Below are 15,638 nucleotides of genomic sequence, written 5' to 3'. Positions count from 1 at the left end.
CTCAATGTTGAAGAAAAATGTTTTAATTCATCAATTGTTATGAAGATTTTTATTTTTACGTACTTTCCTTCATTTTTGTTTTCTGCCTTCCTCTATGATTCTACAATGTTTTTTTTGGCAGTGCATGACTTATATTTTGGACTAAGGTTCTTTTTTTATTTTTAATGGAATCTATTATGCTGTTAAATTTCTTATTGTCCGGCGTTTGTCTCGCAGGTGTAACTCGCGTGCCATAAAATGTGTTGGAGTTTGACTCGAAGTTACATATAAATCTCAACTTCCAATGGGTTGAAGATGATGTTACTCATGTACTTACAATTGTGCACTCAATGCCAAGTTGAGTGACAGTTCTTGATCCTTTGTATTATTTCGCTTCTCTTATTACCATTTGAATCTTTCTTGAAAGTGATCTTTCTGTGTGTTATGACAATAATTTTTAAACTTTTTGCTTCTTGATCAGTTCTTTCCTTCCTTCAAACATAATACCGTAATAGCATTGGTAGATGCCTTCCAATTCCCTCTTTGCATGTCTTAGGATCGATCCTGGTTTGGACTTTATTCATTTTTTTTTTTAAATTTGTTGCACTGAAAGTCTTAGAAGCGAAGGAACGTATTCTAAACCCTTGCTTGCTCTTTGTCGAAAATAACACTTTTCTTCATCTTACGAGATATCAAATTAGAATAGAGTTGATTTCCGAAATCAAACCAAGTAAGTTGTTTGAACGAATCCCTACTTCATTATAACTACAATCGTTTTATTTTAAAAGTATTAGTAGTTTTTGTTTGATAAAATGTTCAGACCACCTTTTTATTTTATTGTTTGCTACACGATATATCATATATTAGTATATTACACTTAACATAGTGGCCATAATTGCGAATATAATATTCTTTGCTCATGTGGGGTTTTCGAATTTTTAATACAGGTTTGTGCTTCACTGTCCAAACCTCAGAAGCTTCATTTTTTACTTGAAGACCCATACTCCCATCCTGCGTTTGGAGATTATCATTCCTGTAATAATCTTCTGCTTAAGCTATCCAAAAAGAGTACCATTCAAGTTCAAGATGTTATGATATATGAAACTCTGAAATCCCGTCAGAGAGTTTGTTGAAAACATTGGAAAATTTGGGGTGTGTTGCTTGCGATTCTGAAACTTTGAGAAGTGGTCTGAAATGCCCAACCCAAAGGTGCTCTTGATGCAAGTAACAATACTAGAGACGGAAATTGTACACTTATTTGCCAATTTTAGCTCGAGTGTCTGAGGCCTATTATTTTAATGGTTAGCATCGACGACATGTTAGCATTGACATGTTTGTGTATTACTTTCTATTAGATATGGAATATTTGTGGTAGTTACAAATTCAGTTTTTAATTTACGTATTTCTATTTAGACTCCAGTTTTTTTCGCACTTCCCGTTCATATAATTAAACGAAGACTTGAGTAACAGGAATAGAGCTAGAGCGGACCTTTTTTTGGATAAGTAGAGATAGGGCAGAATTAGAACTGTATTGTTATAAGTAGTATCTCAATTATTGATTAGGGTTTCTAAATATGATTATGTTGACGTATCTATGAATAGCAGTTGCTCAGAAATTTCTATTAATGAAGATGCAAGACAAGTAAACACACAACCGGTGAAACCGGTGATAACAAAGGTCTGTTTCTACAATGAAGCCGATTCCCTCTCCACTGATGATGCATCATCGAAAAGCGTCTTGCTCAAGATGCAAACAAGGATTCCTTTGCTCATAACATGGTAGAGAGAAAGTGTTAATCTTATTTTTATTCGCTTTGTTTATTTACTTTCTGCGAGCAATAGCGAGATGTTCAAAGGAGGTTCTTCTTGTGTTGTTGATGTGGTGATTTTTCATTAATACGGTCTCAAAAGATTAAACAATTGACCGAGATTGGAAGACTTCATCCAAAATCACTCTTTTGAAAATTTCCCCACATTTTGACACTAGAATTTTATACAATCTATAATAGAAGGTCCAAAACCAAACTGGGGTGATTTTTTGAAAATTTTCCCTATATTCTGACATGAGAACTTCATGCATTTATATTATAAGGTATGATGGTAGGAAAGGTTATGACCCAAAGAAACAATGTAGCTTGCGTACTTAGAATGCCATGGAGAAAGCTCGACCCTTGCGTTGTGAGTAAATATCCTAATTTGGTTGTGGTTTTTGATTGATTAGTTATGATTCTTTTCATACATTGAATTGGTTCCCATCTTCAATTCTCCCATCTATACATCATGGGAAAGAGAATCCTTCCATCCGGCCAGATACTTTTTGTTATAACTTTGGCTTTGCTTATTAAGGAATCTCATGAGTACCTTGAATCAAAGTTTCTTTAATGCTCTCTATCTCATATTCTTGAGTCCCAAGCATATGCATTCCTGCGTCAAAGGAATCTTCGTGCTGTCTTTAATGGATTGTTTTTCCAGGTACAAAATTTGATTTAAATAGGAATGATATTTTGGTATAGAAATCTTTTTTGTTTAAAATGAGAACTCTGATTAATTGGCAAATAGATGGGGAACGAAATAATAAGTTGAGTCTTTCTTCCCCGTGTTCACAACCTAAAGAACAAAACTCAAAACCTCTCAATGCTCCAGTTACACCTGTGGATAACAATGTCGATGTTCAAACATGATCCCGCTCCCAAAGAAGAAGATAGTTGGTCCGAACGAGCCTCGGACTTGCGAGAAACAAAGGATGTTGTAAAACCTTTAAAGAAAAGGACAACCATGACATCGCTTGTAGTTACCATCCCGGACTTGCCGCTTTTTCACGATAGGATGTGAGGAGTAAGATCTTTTGCCTTTATATATTTCCCGAAAGCAATTTTTGGTCCCGAGGACTTGCAAACTTGTTTCTTTTTAAAGTTGATGCGTCTTTCTTTGCCTATTCTTTTCAGTGGAAATCCTGTAACATTCATGTGAAGGAGTTCGATGAGTTTATAGGTATACCTCCTTGTGCAAAAGGGTGGCACAATTCTGATCCAATGTCATAAGCAGCAATTGTTAGGAGGAAATACAACAAGTTCATTTGTGAAAATCTAATGTTTTTGTCAAGCGTTGCTCAACATGTCCATGGATGTGTCTCTAAAACCTATTTTTGTACCCCTTCTTCAAGAGCTGGGAGTCTAATTCTGTTGTAGATCTTGTGTTTGAACTTTGAACTATAACATCTAAAATACTTCGTTGTGTGGATGAAAGGAGCTTTATCCCTTACAGTACAATGATGGATTTATTATTACTACCTAGATAAGTTGACAATGATCATGGAAGTAGAAGAAGAAATGTGATGATCGGTAACTTAACACATTCTCGATCTCCATGTTCAGTGTTACCAAATATATATAAAAGGCCAAAAACTTCCATTAATTATATGCAGACTAACAACTATTGCAGAACCCAAAACCTCATGAGCTTAAAATATTCTAACCATATATAATAGTGCAATAACTTTAAACCAATCTTCTCCATTTTTTCCTCATATACCTCATATATCACCCTTCGCTTTAATCAAACACTCACGGTCTTCATAGCAAAAATGAACAAAATGTAAAAAGGCAAACAGAGGAACAAACAAAGGGAACAACAAAGAGAAGAGAAAATGCACCAATAGATTATGGAGTGACGTGGGACTGGCGACAAATATGTATGTTTTTATAGTGTGAAGCTCCCCAGTCAGGAAGGTGAAAATCGAGCAATACATCTCTGGGTGTGCACACTACTGTTCCATTTGGGACTGCAGGTTAATCTAATGGACTTAGCACAAGTGCTACTATTATTAGACCACCAAATGTTCCTGCAACTTCATCACATGACAAAGGAAGGACTTTATCTATTTATTTTTTGAGCATGCTCTGTGTTTTGTATATGTTGTTGTAAAATGATTGAAGAAAGCGTGGACGAACAAATGTTTTGCTTTAAAATGGTATTGTTTTTGTTCTATTTTACCATGTTTGGTTATAAAATTGGCAAAAGCGTATATGCATAGTGTTTATGCTTTTCTTTCTCAATGACTCCCTCTTGGCTTACAAACAATCAAGTTTCTTAAAGACTGATTTTATTTGCACCCAAAGGGTGTGCGCATTTGCTATCTATATATAATATATTAGATACAGATAACTGTTAAAAAGCTCGAAATGCTTATCAAAAAGTATCCACGTAATAACTAAACCAGTTTTGTCAATTTGAAATTCTTATCAATGGTTCCCATCAAATAAAGCACAATAAAAATTTCTAACACTAGAAAATTCAAACTTTAAATTTTTTTACAGCAAATGCTAATGTCAATGGTTACCGAAGTTCTTTTTTTTTTTTTTTTTTTTTTTTTTTTTTTTTAAAGGGTTTAGACTGGTTCTAATCCATGTCTTCATGCTCAATATCATATATACTTAAGTTTGTGTACCTGGACGTCTGTTACTCTATTATATTATTTAGTTGAGGTTACCACCCGCTTTTTTGCTTTTATATTTTTCGGTTGTTACGTACTCTGATTCGAATAATATTTCATTTGATTTTTTAGATAATACAACTAAGGTCAGCCTAGGTTTACTGATGAAGTCCTATTAATATTATTAAGTAGCTGAGATGCAGGCCGGGTAGTTGGCCATAAGCATATTAGGATACGTGTCGAAGTCATAATGGAAGAACATCCCAACTCCTCTGTTGTAATTATAGATGTTAAAATGTAACATGAAAAAATTGATTGGGTATTTGGGTGACTGAAAGAATACCCCAAGTCCTACTACAAGTAGACCTTGGTTTCTGTTTAGCTACCCTTGCCATCTCATATAACATGATTTTACACTAAAATTTAGAGCAAATAGTAAACTTAATTGTTTTTAAATTGTAATGAGGTAGTCGGTCATACCTCATGAAACTTTGCCACCAACAAGGGCGTGGAACTAAAATAAGCCTACACTTCCACCTTTGGTGTGTGCCAAGTAGGACTATCTAATGCAGGACTGATGATCCTTTAGAAATTGTGTGGGATCCAAAGTACACTAGCTTTATACAGTAACAGCGAATAGATATTGGAAGATGTAATATGCTAATTTAGAATGTAATAGTGTGTTCAAACTATATTCAAGACGTCATACTAATTGTAAGATGTATGTCAATGATGGTGTGTTGTTAACACTTTCTTTATACCTTTTGGTTGTTGCATTGAAATGAATTGGACATTGGAAAATGTTGCACAGATATACAAGTATACAACTTTTCAATCTTAGATAATGTGTTTATACACATCAATGTGTTATTTATTTATTGTTTCGGTAAATATATATTACATTAACGTGTTCTCATTTATAGGAGATGCAGCAAAATAAGCAAATCTATAATGTGAGTTTCCAAGTATGTGTACATGATGTATAGACATCTACTATCCACCTAAAACTATTATATTTGTTGTGCTTCTTTTTTACTCTTCAATATTAACCACGTGCATAACATGTGCATTTTGCTAGTATATATAAGGGATATAGGGGTAGGTTCTATTTACAACACTTCTTATACAACATTTTATACAATACATCCTACCGGACCCTTTAAAATGATTTAAAGTCTAAGTTTTTGTGGATAAGATGTTCTCACCATGGATATGACCTCCACAAAATATCGGGTCCTTTGAACATTTTTAAGTTTGTCAAAAAAGAGTTACAAAATTGATATTTATAGACCGTTGATGAAAATTCATAGATTGAAAGCAAATTTTCTCATGGTTAGGAGTTTTTTAAAAAGCTGAATTTTTGTAGAGATGATCTTCACGGTGTGTGATTTTTCTCACGGTGTGAAGATCATCTCTACATGAAGTCAAGGCTAAATTTATATTTTCAATAAATATTGTATAAAACGTTGTATAAAAAGTGTTGTAAACGAACTCTCTCTCTCTCTCTTTATTTGCATGACTGAGATTCTTCTTTGAAAGATCACACACCCGATCCTATCATCATAGTGTCACCCGTTAAAGATTGTGGATGAGTTTGGATGGTATGCACCAAGTTTAAAGATCCTACTGTACATTGAACCTTATAATTAAGGACAGTGAAGGAGTATCAGTTGTCTATTACACAGCATTCTCTATTGATTTCCATTGCAAAGTGCATGTATTTGCAATGCAGTTGTAGATTATTACAAATGTATTAATGTGTTCCCTAAAAGATTTTAATTTATTAGTTTTATTTTTCATCCAAGGTTATATTAAAATATTCCTAGTATGGATTTGTATTCCTTTGCGTTTACCTCTTACAAAATCTTGGCAATGTCAATATAAACTAAAAGTGAGCTTGCGTTATGTTAAAAAACTTAGCTGATGTTAAAATGTTGTTTTTGTTAGAAAAGTAGTCTCAATTATGGGGAAGAATGAGAGAAGAATTGATGAAGTCTTCATTCAACGTTGACATGAGACTTAATTTAAATCCTTAATCAAATAAGCAGAGCGAACATTCTGGGTCGACAGGGGTATGTGGCCTAAAAAATATTTTGGTTGGTTTCTGTCTGTCCTCATTCTCGAGCAATTTCTCTTTCCCTCTCTCTCCTTCCTTCTCAACCAAACCCAACTCTCTCTCTCTCCCCACTACAAACCCATCTCTCCATCTCTCTCTTCTCGTAGTAAAGCAAATTGCTAATGATATAAAACAGACACGTGTTCAATCCTAGTGGACCGAGCAATGCATTGGGCCTTGGTCGGGATCCATGTATTTGGGAGTAGAACAATTAAAGCCTATTCCAAAAAAAGAACACGTGATACGCACGTGCCCCATCATTTACAACGTTTCCGAGAATAATAAGAAGGAAGAAAAACCAAGTGAACCCTAATAAATTCCAAAAAGTTATCTTTCATAAATCAGATCAGATAAAGTAGAAGAAGAAATGGCGATGGCTTTACTGAGACGAGAAGGAAAAAGATTCGCTACTACTCCATTCATCCGTTCCGAGTAAGATTTATTTCGAAATGTTTATATCTAAGAAAAGTGGATCTCTATCTAAATGATGTTTTATGGACAGGGAAATCGTTCCTCAGGGAACTCGTTCTATTTCTACCCAAATTGGTAATTTCACTTTTCCTTTTATCTTTTATTATTTTTAAAATTGAAATGATTATTTATTGATTATAAATGTTGTTGTTGTTATCAAGTGAGGAATCGGATGAAGAGTGTGAAGAATATACAGAAGATTACAAAGGCTATGAAGATGGTTGCTGCTTCCAAACTACGTGGCATTCAATCCAAGGCTGAAAATTCTCGTGGTGTTTTTCAGCCCTTTGCTGCTCTTCTAGGAGATCTCCCGAGTACGACTCTACTAGTGACAAAATAGTCATGGCCTAACTTTGATGACACAGATACTTACGTGACGTGCTTAAATTTATTCTCAATTCTTACTTTGATATTCCCTACCGTGGGACCAACATAAAGTATACAATGGATAATCTAATCTAGCTGTCCAATAAGGTGATAAAGGTCATCCTACTCCTACACTAGTGAAAGTTTCATTCAAAACTGAAAAATCTAGAAAGCTCAATTATGCAGTTACTTTGATTTGATTTTTTCTAGGGTTAGGAATTTGTATGGAAGAAATGTTTTGGGTGTATGATCTTACTGACATGGAGAGAGTATTATACGGCGGTTGGCCAATATGATGTTGTACGGGATTGGCTAATAATATGATATTCAGGAGTCCTTATATATGTATATATGTGTTGTATAATGTTACACTGGACTTGATCTTCCTGGGCTTTTTCCTTATAATGTTATTATATTTTGTCATTTTTTTTAATTGTTTTGATTAAGCCTAAATGTGTCTCCATAGATGGGTCTGTACTTGTTTCTTTCCTGAAAAAAATTTGTATCTACTGCGATTTCCATCATTCTCACTGCTTTTCGTTGCTTATTCTCAAATAGGCGTTGATGTGAAGAAGAATGTTATTGTCACTATTTCTTCCGACAAGGGTCTCTGCGGTGGAATCAACTCAACGGCTGTCAGGATGAGCAAGGCTATGTACAAGTTGGCTTCTGGTACTTCATACATTCATTCTGCTAGTAATGATTTTGGCGGTTAAGATATTGATGCCTTTTTACCATTTTAGTTATTAAAAATAAATAAATTACAAAGTAAAGCCTCCTCATTTCTAAAGTATGTTCTGACTTGAATTCAGGTCCTGATAAAGAAATTAAGTACGTTATTCTGGGTGAAAAGGCAAAGGCTCAACTGATCCGTGACTCAAGGAAGGACATTGAATTGAGCATTACTGATCTGCAGAAGAATCCTTTGAATTACACTCAGGTTATCCTTTTTGTCTTGTTTAAGCATTATTATAAGGCCTTTAAATGACGACACAACTTGTAGATTTTGTTTTTGGTCATAGCTTCGGGATCAAGTTCCTAACACAAGGCAGCTTGATTCCTGTGTCAAGGATATATATTCTTCCCCCCACAGATGGGGATTCTTGACTAAAAACTGGGATTGGGTGATCTTCATGAACATACTTAATCAGCTGACATAAAGGCTTTATCTTTTGCTTCTTGACTTTTATTGACACATGAACATTGTGCACATCCTAATATAAAGTTATAAGAGAACTAAATATCAACGGAAATATTACAATGTAGTACTTGTCACGCTGCACATTTGATGTAACTAAGCATGGCCACTGTTTTGCCATGTGTTGTGTTTCTTTGAGCTTGATTTCTGGACAGGACCAGACTCAATCCCGGGCATAGGAGTTTGTCAGGCTGGAAGCTGGTATAGTTTTTTGCTAAGTCACATTGACACGGATACACATGTTGGTGTCTGACACGGCGATCTATATAAAGTAGGACACAGGGGTACAACTAATTAAAAGGAAAACTATTACTACTCTTGGGTTCAAGACCTTACAAAGCGCCTCCTTAGAAATAAATAACTATGGAAGTGGCATATTATGGAGTTGTAACTACGCTAGCAGATTGTTTTCGGAGTCTTTTAGGGTATAGTAGAAACTGTAGTTTGAAATCGTATGCACAATGTGTCCTTGTGTCCAACACGGATTTTTATTAATTTATTTTTATTTTATGTAAAGAATATGAAGTGTCCTTGTTAATTAGGATTTTCGTCATCTCTAAGCTGGATATCCTGGGCTTTCGTGTCAAAGCATTTAACATAATCTAGTTATGGAGCAGAATTCACCTAGACGATCCTTGGATATTTGGGTTAAGGCTTTCTTGTTGGGATCTGTTGAAGGTGCAATATCTGTTGTACACTGACATCATTGTACTTGTCCCTGGTACTTGAGTGTTACTTATTGCCTCCAACTGCATATTGGTTACTCCTGTTCATGAAAAGAAAACCCATACATTTTTAAAATTAGGATGTAACTATTTGTGAGTAAGGATAGCCCCGAATAAATATGGAATACTATCCATGAGTAATGACTGTGAAGAAGTACTCTTTCCTCTTTGTCACCGTACCCATGTCTAATGTTGACTGTTTCTTCCAGGTTTCTGTTCTTGCCGATGACATCTTAAAGAATGTTGAATTTGATGCTTTGAGGATCATTTTCAACAAATTTCAGTCAGTTGTATCCTTTTTGCCAACGATGGCTACTATTTTGTCTCCCGAGGTAGAGTTTTGAATAGAACCTATGAGCTGTGCAGATTAGTTTGTATGTTGGTAACTTGGTACGAATTTTTTTGTTATCCTACTCGACTACAGGTGATCGAAAGGGAAGCTGAAAGTGGAGGAAAGCTTGGTGATTTGGATTCTTATGAAGTTGAAGGTGGTGAGACAAAGGCGGAAGTCCTTCAGAATCTATCCGAATTCCAGTTTTCTTGTGTAAGTTTTTGCCTTGGTTAAAAAAGCTTAAAACTCAATCTTGAAGCCCTTACCGCGTTATTGGACCTTTCATTAATCAATTTATTGGAATTAGATGCAGAATTATATAAATTTGAGCTGTAACATGTTTTAAATGCTTTGCTAAGAGTCCTCTACTCTGCTTCATCACATGACAAGTCGACATGCGTGCAACTTATTGGGAACCTTCTTGACCAGTTTTCTCTCTCTGATTCAATTGACTTGTTTCTTTCCCTCGGGTTGAGTGTAGAGTGAAGACATTTTACCTTTTACAAGGCATTACCCTCTTTTCGTTGGCTGGGCACAGGTCTGTTGATTCCTCGACTCCTTGATACGAACACATTCCGAAAAATTCCCAGATCTGTACAGATTGTCTTTCTTCAAGTACAAGAGATACTTGCAGTAATTAAATAGCTAATAACGAAATTCCAGACGAAATGTAGCTGTTTTTTTTACAGATATGCAGAAACTAAGGAGGTCAATATATATTCACTAGTGTAATGTGTTTTGATATCTAATTGATTTAGTTTGAAGCTGATTCAATCCTAATATATACATCTCTCTCATTCTAAAGATCGGTGATGCGATCTCTAACTGTTTGTGGTTGAGTCTAAAAATTAAATACTTTCTACTTTTGGATGTAATAGAAGATGACACAGAAACATATTCTTTCTTCTTTGCACTCACATCAATCACAAGTCTTTGTCGATACCCCTCTTCTGATCATACTCAAAGTCCTCCCAATCCTTAAACAACCTAACAATAACATATTCTACTACTCAGTTTCACTTGGTACCCATTTTCACTTTGTGCACAGTCAAGTTCTCATCCCATTTGGCCATTTGCAAGCCTAAAAGCACTAGTTCTGGTGGATCCTAATTAGCTCTAGTTGTTTCTACATTGTTTGGGTTTATACAATTTGATCATTTCAACTGAAACCTCTTCACTTAGTTACTTCTTTTCCACGGTATAAGTGGGCTGCTAAAGAAGGGGTGTGATGGCTCAGCAGTCAACCCAAGGCGATTCAAAGAAATATTTTTGCTTTGCTAATTTGATGGTCAACCTCTAGTTCCAAGTTATTTAATCTGTACCATGTTTAATGAACTGTTCATTCCGAATGGCTATCTGGTTTTCTATTTCTTTATTTTTATATGTCTTGAAAAGAATAGGGGACCTAGGATGAAGAAAATTGTGATGTTTTAAGTTGTTCCGACCCGATGAAGTGGTGGTTCTTGGGGGGGGGGTGGGTGCTTGGTAGACTTAGATGTTGTTGGTAGTGTGTCTTTATGTTGGCTGTATGGTGGTCTTGCAGTCCTCTATTTAGGGTAAATCAGAGATTTTCTTTTTGGGGTTTTTGCTGTATTTCTAGAGATTCTGTTTGTGTTCTATTCGACCAACGGCCATGTTCTCTGACGCGCAGACATTCAAATCGTTCACTAGTACGTTTTCAAGGTCATTTATTAGGTGATCCTGTTACTGGCCTCTATTCTACCTAGGCCACATTATCTATTGATATCCCAGCCTTCAAATTACTCAATAATAGTACATGAATGATTCATAGCTTTTCTCTATCTAATATGCTGCCTTTCAGATGTGCCTTTAGTAGTTTAGTGGATTGTTTGACAGTTGGGGGGATGCATATCATGAGACCATTTCTAAATACCCACACCACTGTTTGATCATGTCTCTCTCTTTTTCTTTTTTTCCCGGAATGTTCCTTTCTGGGTTCCTAACTAGTCATTGACATGTGTGGCCAAGTATGCTCAGCCGCTTCTTGGTTTATCAATTATAAGTAGTACATGGCAGCTGTGCTTCTTGTTGCTTGTATAAGTCCATGTTTCTGTATATTATTAACACCTATCAAATCCAATCTCATCATCTGTCATACTAATGTGTGGTTTTCACACTGCGATTCAGGTTATGTTCAATGCAGTCTTGGAGCATGCATGCAGTGAGCAAGGGGCAAGAATGTCTGCTATGGATAGCTCCAGCAGAAATGCTGGAGACATGCTTGATCGTCTCACACTTACTTACAACAGGTGTCCCATTATCTTTCTCACACTTACTTACAACACATGTATAAAAAAACCACATGTATAACTTGCGCCAGTCCGTCACATCCGTGCACATACCAACTGCATCAGAAATTCATACCTTTTGTTGTTGTTACAACTTATTTATACTTGATACTGATCATTACTTTTGTGATATCTGATTATAGAACCCGTCAAGCAGCTATCACCACTGAACTAATTGAGATTATATCCGGAGCTTCAGCTCTCACTGGTTAATTCCAGATATGGTAGTCAGGATTCTATGGTTTTCACAATAAATTTGCTGTGTGAGCATTAAGGTACTCAATTTCCATAGCTTTCTTTTTTGTAAAGAGCTATGCATAATGATGATGATGACAGAGTTACGCACAATGAAATCCCCGAAGTCAACTTTTCTGGGACTTTTGAATTAATTGTGAAATGCTCTGTGGATTGCGGCAATGGAACTCTCATCTTCTTGTTTTCTTTTATGTTTTTCTTTTACTAGTAGCATTAATGTTGTAGTGTGAATTTCTATGAATTTGTAAAAACTTTACTTGTCACCCAAATAAACCTTGTATAAGTCTCATGCCAAATGACAATTTTCTTTTATATATATATATATAAAAAAGATGCTTTTTTATACTCGTCCACAAATACGGAATGTACAGAAAGATGCTTTTTTTTTTTTTTTTTTTAATTTCCATAATCACCTCTCATATATTACTTAACTTATAAAACCATAGGCTCCAGATTCTGTGCAAGGATACTTGGAAGACTACTCAGGGCATCACCAATGCTGGCCCTCAAAATAGAGGGCCATGTCATCCTTTTAGAGGTCTGGTTAAAGGAGAAAAGCAAAATGAAGGAGCTTCAATGGAGGTGTTCTACAGTGCCGAGCTTTAAAATGAAGATCTGTTCCTGGGATAACCAATCATAACTCGAACCCAGGTTTAACACTTCCTAGATCACTTAACGAAGAAATAAACCAACTGGCTCTATTATTTTCTCTTGGATGTTTTTCAACAGTTGCGGGCAGAATTTTGTTTGTAGAACCCAGGTCCTTTAAAACTTCGGATGAAATTAGTGACACTTTTCAAGATGGTAGAAATAGAGTCCCAGGGCTGTATTGGAAGGATGGTAGAAATAGAGTCCCTCAAATTTGGAGATAGAGGTCCATATAAGGGCTCCATTGGTGATGCCTTCATGTTCAGTTGCTGTTGAGCCCAACTGGCCAGCTCATGAGCATCCCCATTTAACTCCCTTTTTTTTTTTTTTCTCTCTCTCTCCACTTCATCTCCGGATCTAAAAACCACCACCTTCAAACAAATTTTCTCCAAACCCGTTACTTCAAACCCCCCGCCTTTGTTCTTGAGCTCAGGTTTGGTTTCAAGATTCTTTTTTTCTTTTATAAATGTTATGTTAACTGTCACCTTATTTTATTGAATTTTGTTTGTTATAAAGTTCTAGGGTTTTGAATTTTTGGCTAACTTATATTTGCATTGAGATTCGGGATTACTTGCATTTTGTATCTAATCACTCACAACCATAGTTCGTGATTCCTAACGAAACTCCGGAATTCTGTTCGGAATTTTGGTTTTTCAAAAAAACGGAATTCCGAATATAGAGTCGAAATATCCAAAATTCCAAAATTATCCGAAATTCCAAATATAACAAGGGTCGAAATTTAATAAATTTCGGTTTTTGAATTTGTCGGAATTCTAAAAATTCCGAAATTCCGAACTATGCTCACAACTACGTCTGTAATCGAATTCTCACCAAACAATTTATGGTGAACCACACTCAACAACTTTGAAATACTCATCCACTAGATCAACTTCAATAAACGGAAAGGAATACAAATCCATATTAGGAATATTTTTATATAACCTTGGAAGAAAAATAAAACTAATAAATTAAAGTCTTTTAGGGACCACATTACATTTGTAATTATGTACAACTGCATTGCAAATACACGCCATTAGTCTGCACTTTGCAATGGAAATCAATAGAGAATGTTGTGTAATAGGCAATTGATGCTCCTTCACTGTCCTTAATTATAAGGTTCAACGTCCAGTAGGGTACAATAGTGGGGAAAATGAGTCTTGGAGCTCCTCTAGGACGATAAATTAGCTAATCTATGTGATGTCTAAGAACACTTTTTCTCAAATGTTCTAAGATCACACAACTTTATCAATGAACATAAATGAATAAAGAATGAAGAAGATGAATTGAATCAAAGTTTTATTGATTGGCGATAGAAATTTACAATCTCTCTCTCTATTTCTTTCTCTCCTGTTTCTAATGATTTTTCTGACAATGAACTAATGAATTTTTTTCTCTTGCTCTTCCAGTTTTTATATAGTATCCTGATTTTGCTTTGACCCAGTCCATCTTTGACACGTGCCCCTTATCTTTCTCTTTTTTTCCGTTCAATACCTGCAAATGTTTGAAAACCACTACGAAATATACCGAGACATTGACTCTTATACCCATGTCTCGAGTTTTGAAATATCAGTTATAATATCTCCAGGCACGATATTTGCCCACTACATACAATCCAATATCAAAACTTGGTGCAGACCATCCCAACTCATCCACAATCTTCTTCACTCTTTCCTCTTGTCCATTAGAATCCCCTAAAGCTGTAGTGAAGGGATACACATAGGTTACCTTTGTAGCCATACATCTGGACACATTGACCTGAATAGTTCTATCATCAGAAACGACCACATAAAACAAGACGGAGTACATTCGGCATTATTTTGGCTTAGTGTATCGATCTCATGAACGTGACTGTCATACAGCGCTGGCATAGCTAGTTAAAGAATCAAATTCCCGAAAATGTTTTTGGTCTGTCGCGATGTTTCATAATGCATACGACTGAGTGCTTAGATGTCGTTGCTTGGCAAGTTGAATCAGGCAATTCAAGTATTGCATTACATACGAAGTTGTGACCAAGCAAGACTTAACTCAAAATTTTATATTCAGTAAGCTAGAAAGACTAGAATATTTATTCAACAACTGTTCTGGACTTCTGGAGTTCAATTTACTTACCATCTGGGGTGTCTTCAAGTACTTGAACTTTTGCATTTTCCTGAGTCTTCAATATGGCTTCCTCCAACTTCTACAAAAAATAGTACAACCAACCATATATATCGATCAGCATCAGTTCGAGCCCGAGATACCAATGTTAAATCATACAACTGAAAACAAATATTGTTCTGCTACTCACCTGAATCGCATTCTTGGAAATGTTATCAGGAATAGTCAGTGGGAAAGTGAATGACGATGACTTTGAATTCGTTGTAATACATCCTGGATTTGTTGATGGACATGGTCTAATTGAGAATAAATTCTTAGAGTGTGTCACTGTGAGGAACCAAAGTTAGGCCATGATGACACTGGAGTTCAAGTAATGACATTTTCTCAACATGGTTTTGTCTATCCATGAACTGGTTTTGTGCTTGTTTACCTGGAAATCTTTCCATATAAATTTCGAACAATGAGCTCACATGCTAGTCATATATTAGAAAAACAAAGGGTCGTACTCGGGAGATCTCCAAGAAGAGCCGCAAAGGGCTGAAAAAGACCGCGAGAATTTTTAGCTTTGGCTTTTTCTCAAGTGAGTAAATTCTCAGAAAAATGCCAAAGTTCAAGTACTTGTACACACCCCAGATGGTAAGTAAATTGAACTCCAATTCTCTCTAAAAAAAATTTGAAAAAAGACCAAAAATATTTTTATATTTAGTATGT

At 35.6% G+C, this 15,638-nt stretch overlaps 1 protein-coding gene and 1 pseudogene across 2 annotated transcripts; one reads left to right on the top strand and one right to left on the bottom strand.

Moving 5' to 3' along the window:
* The first annotated feature begins 6,772 nt into the window (after nucleotides 1-6,772).
* ATP3 (gamma subunit of Mt ATP synthase) lies at nucleotides 6,773-12,478 on the top strand. The gene is made up of 9 exons (XM_086559165.1): nucleotides 6,773-6,959; nucleotides 7,030-7,073; nucleotides 7,160-7,312; nucleotides 7,923-8,036; nucleotides 8,177-8,304; nucleotides 9,497-9,619; nucleotides 9,712-9,831; nucleotides 11,767-11,888; nucleotides 12,071-12,478. The coding sequence occupies exons 1-9, from the start codon at nucleotides 6,895-6,897 to the stop codon at nucleotides 12,138-12,140; spliced, it is 939 nt and encodes a 312-aa protein (XP_086415291.1). The 5' UTR covers nucleotides 6,773-6,894; the 3' UTR covers nucleotides 12,141-12,478.
* Nucleotides 12,479-14,266: 1,788 nt separating this feature from the next.
* On the bottom strand, nucleotides 14,267-15,267 carry LOC147496178 (thylakoid lumenal 17.9 kDa protein, chloroplastic pseudogene; annotated as a pseudogene). The gene is made up of 3 exons (XR_015194391.1): nucleotides 15,118-15,267; nucleotides 14,940-15,009; nucleotides 14,267-14,620 (listed from the first exon to the last, which is right to left on the bottom strand). The product of XR_015194391.1 is annotated as a thylakoid lumenal 17.9 kDa protein, chloroplastic pseudogene (transcript).
* Nucleotides 15,268-15,638: the final 371 nt, after the last annotated feature.

Source organism: Coptis chinensis, chromosome 5 (genome assembly GCF_015680905.1).
Source record: "Coptis chinensis isolate HL-2020 chromosome 5, ASM1568090v1, whole genome shotgun sequence".
NCBI lineage: Eukaryota > Viridiplantae > Streptophyta > Magnoliopsida > Ranunculales > Ranunculaceae > Coptis > Coptis chinensis.
Note: the sequence above shows the minus strand (reverse complement) of the source record. Positions and strands in the feature narration are given on the sequence as shown.

Coding starts and splice junctions, on each gene's coding strand:
- ATP3 (XM_086559165.1), top strand. CDS start 6,895: ATGGCGATGGCTTTACTGAGACGAGAAGGAAAAAGATTCGCTACTACT. Junction 6,960..7,029: donor ACTCCATTCATCCGTTCCGA/GTAAGATTTATT, acceptor TTTTATGGACAG/GGAAATCGTTCCTCAGGGAA. Junction 11,889..12,070: donor CTCACACTTACTTACAACAG/GTGTCCCATTAT, acceptor ATCTGATTATAG/AACCCGTCAAGCAGCTATCA.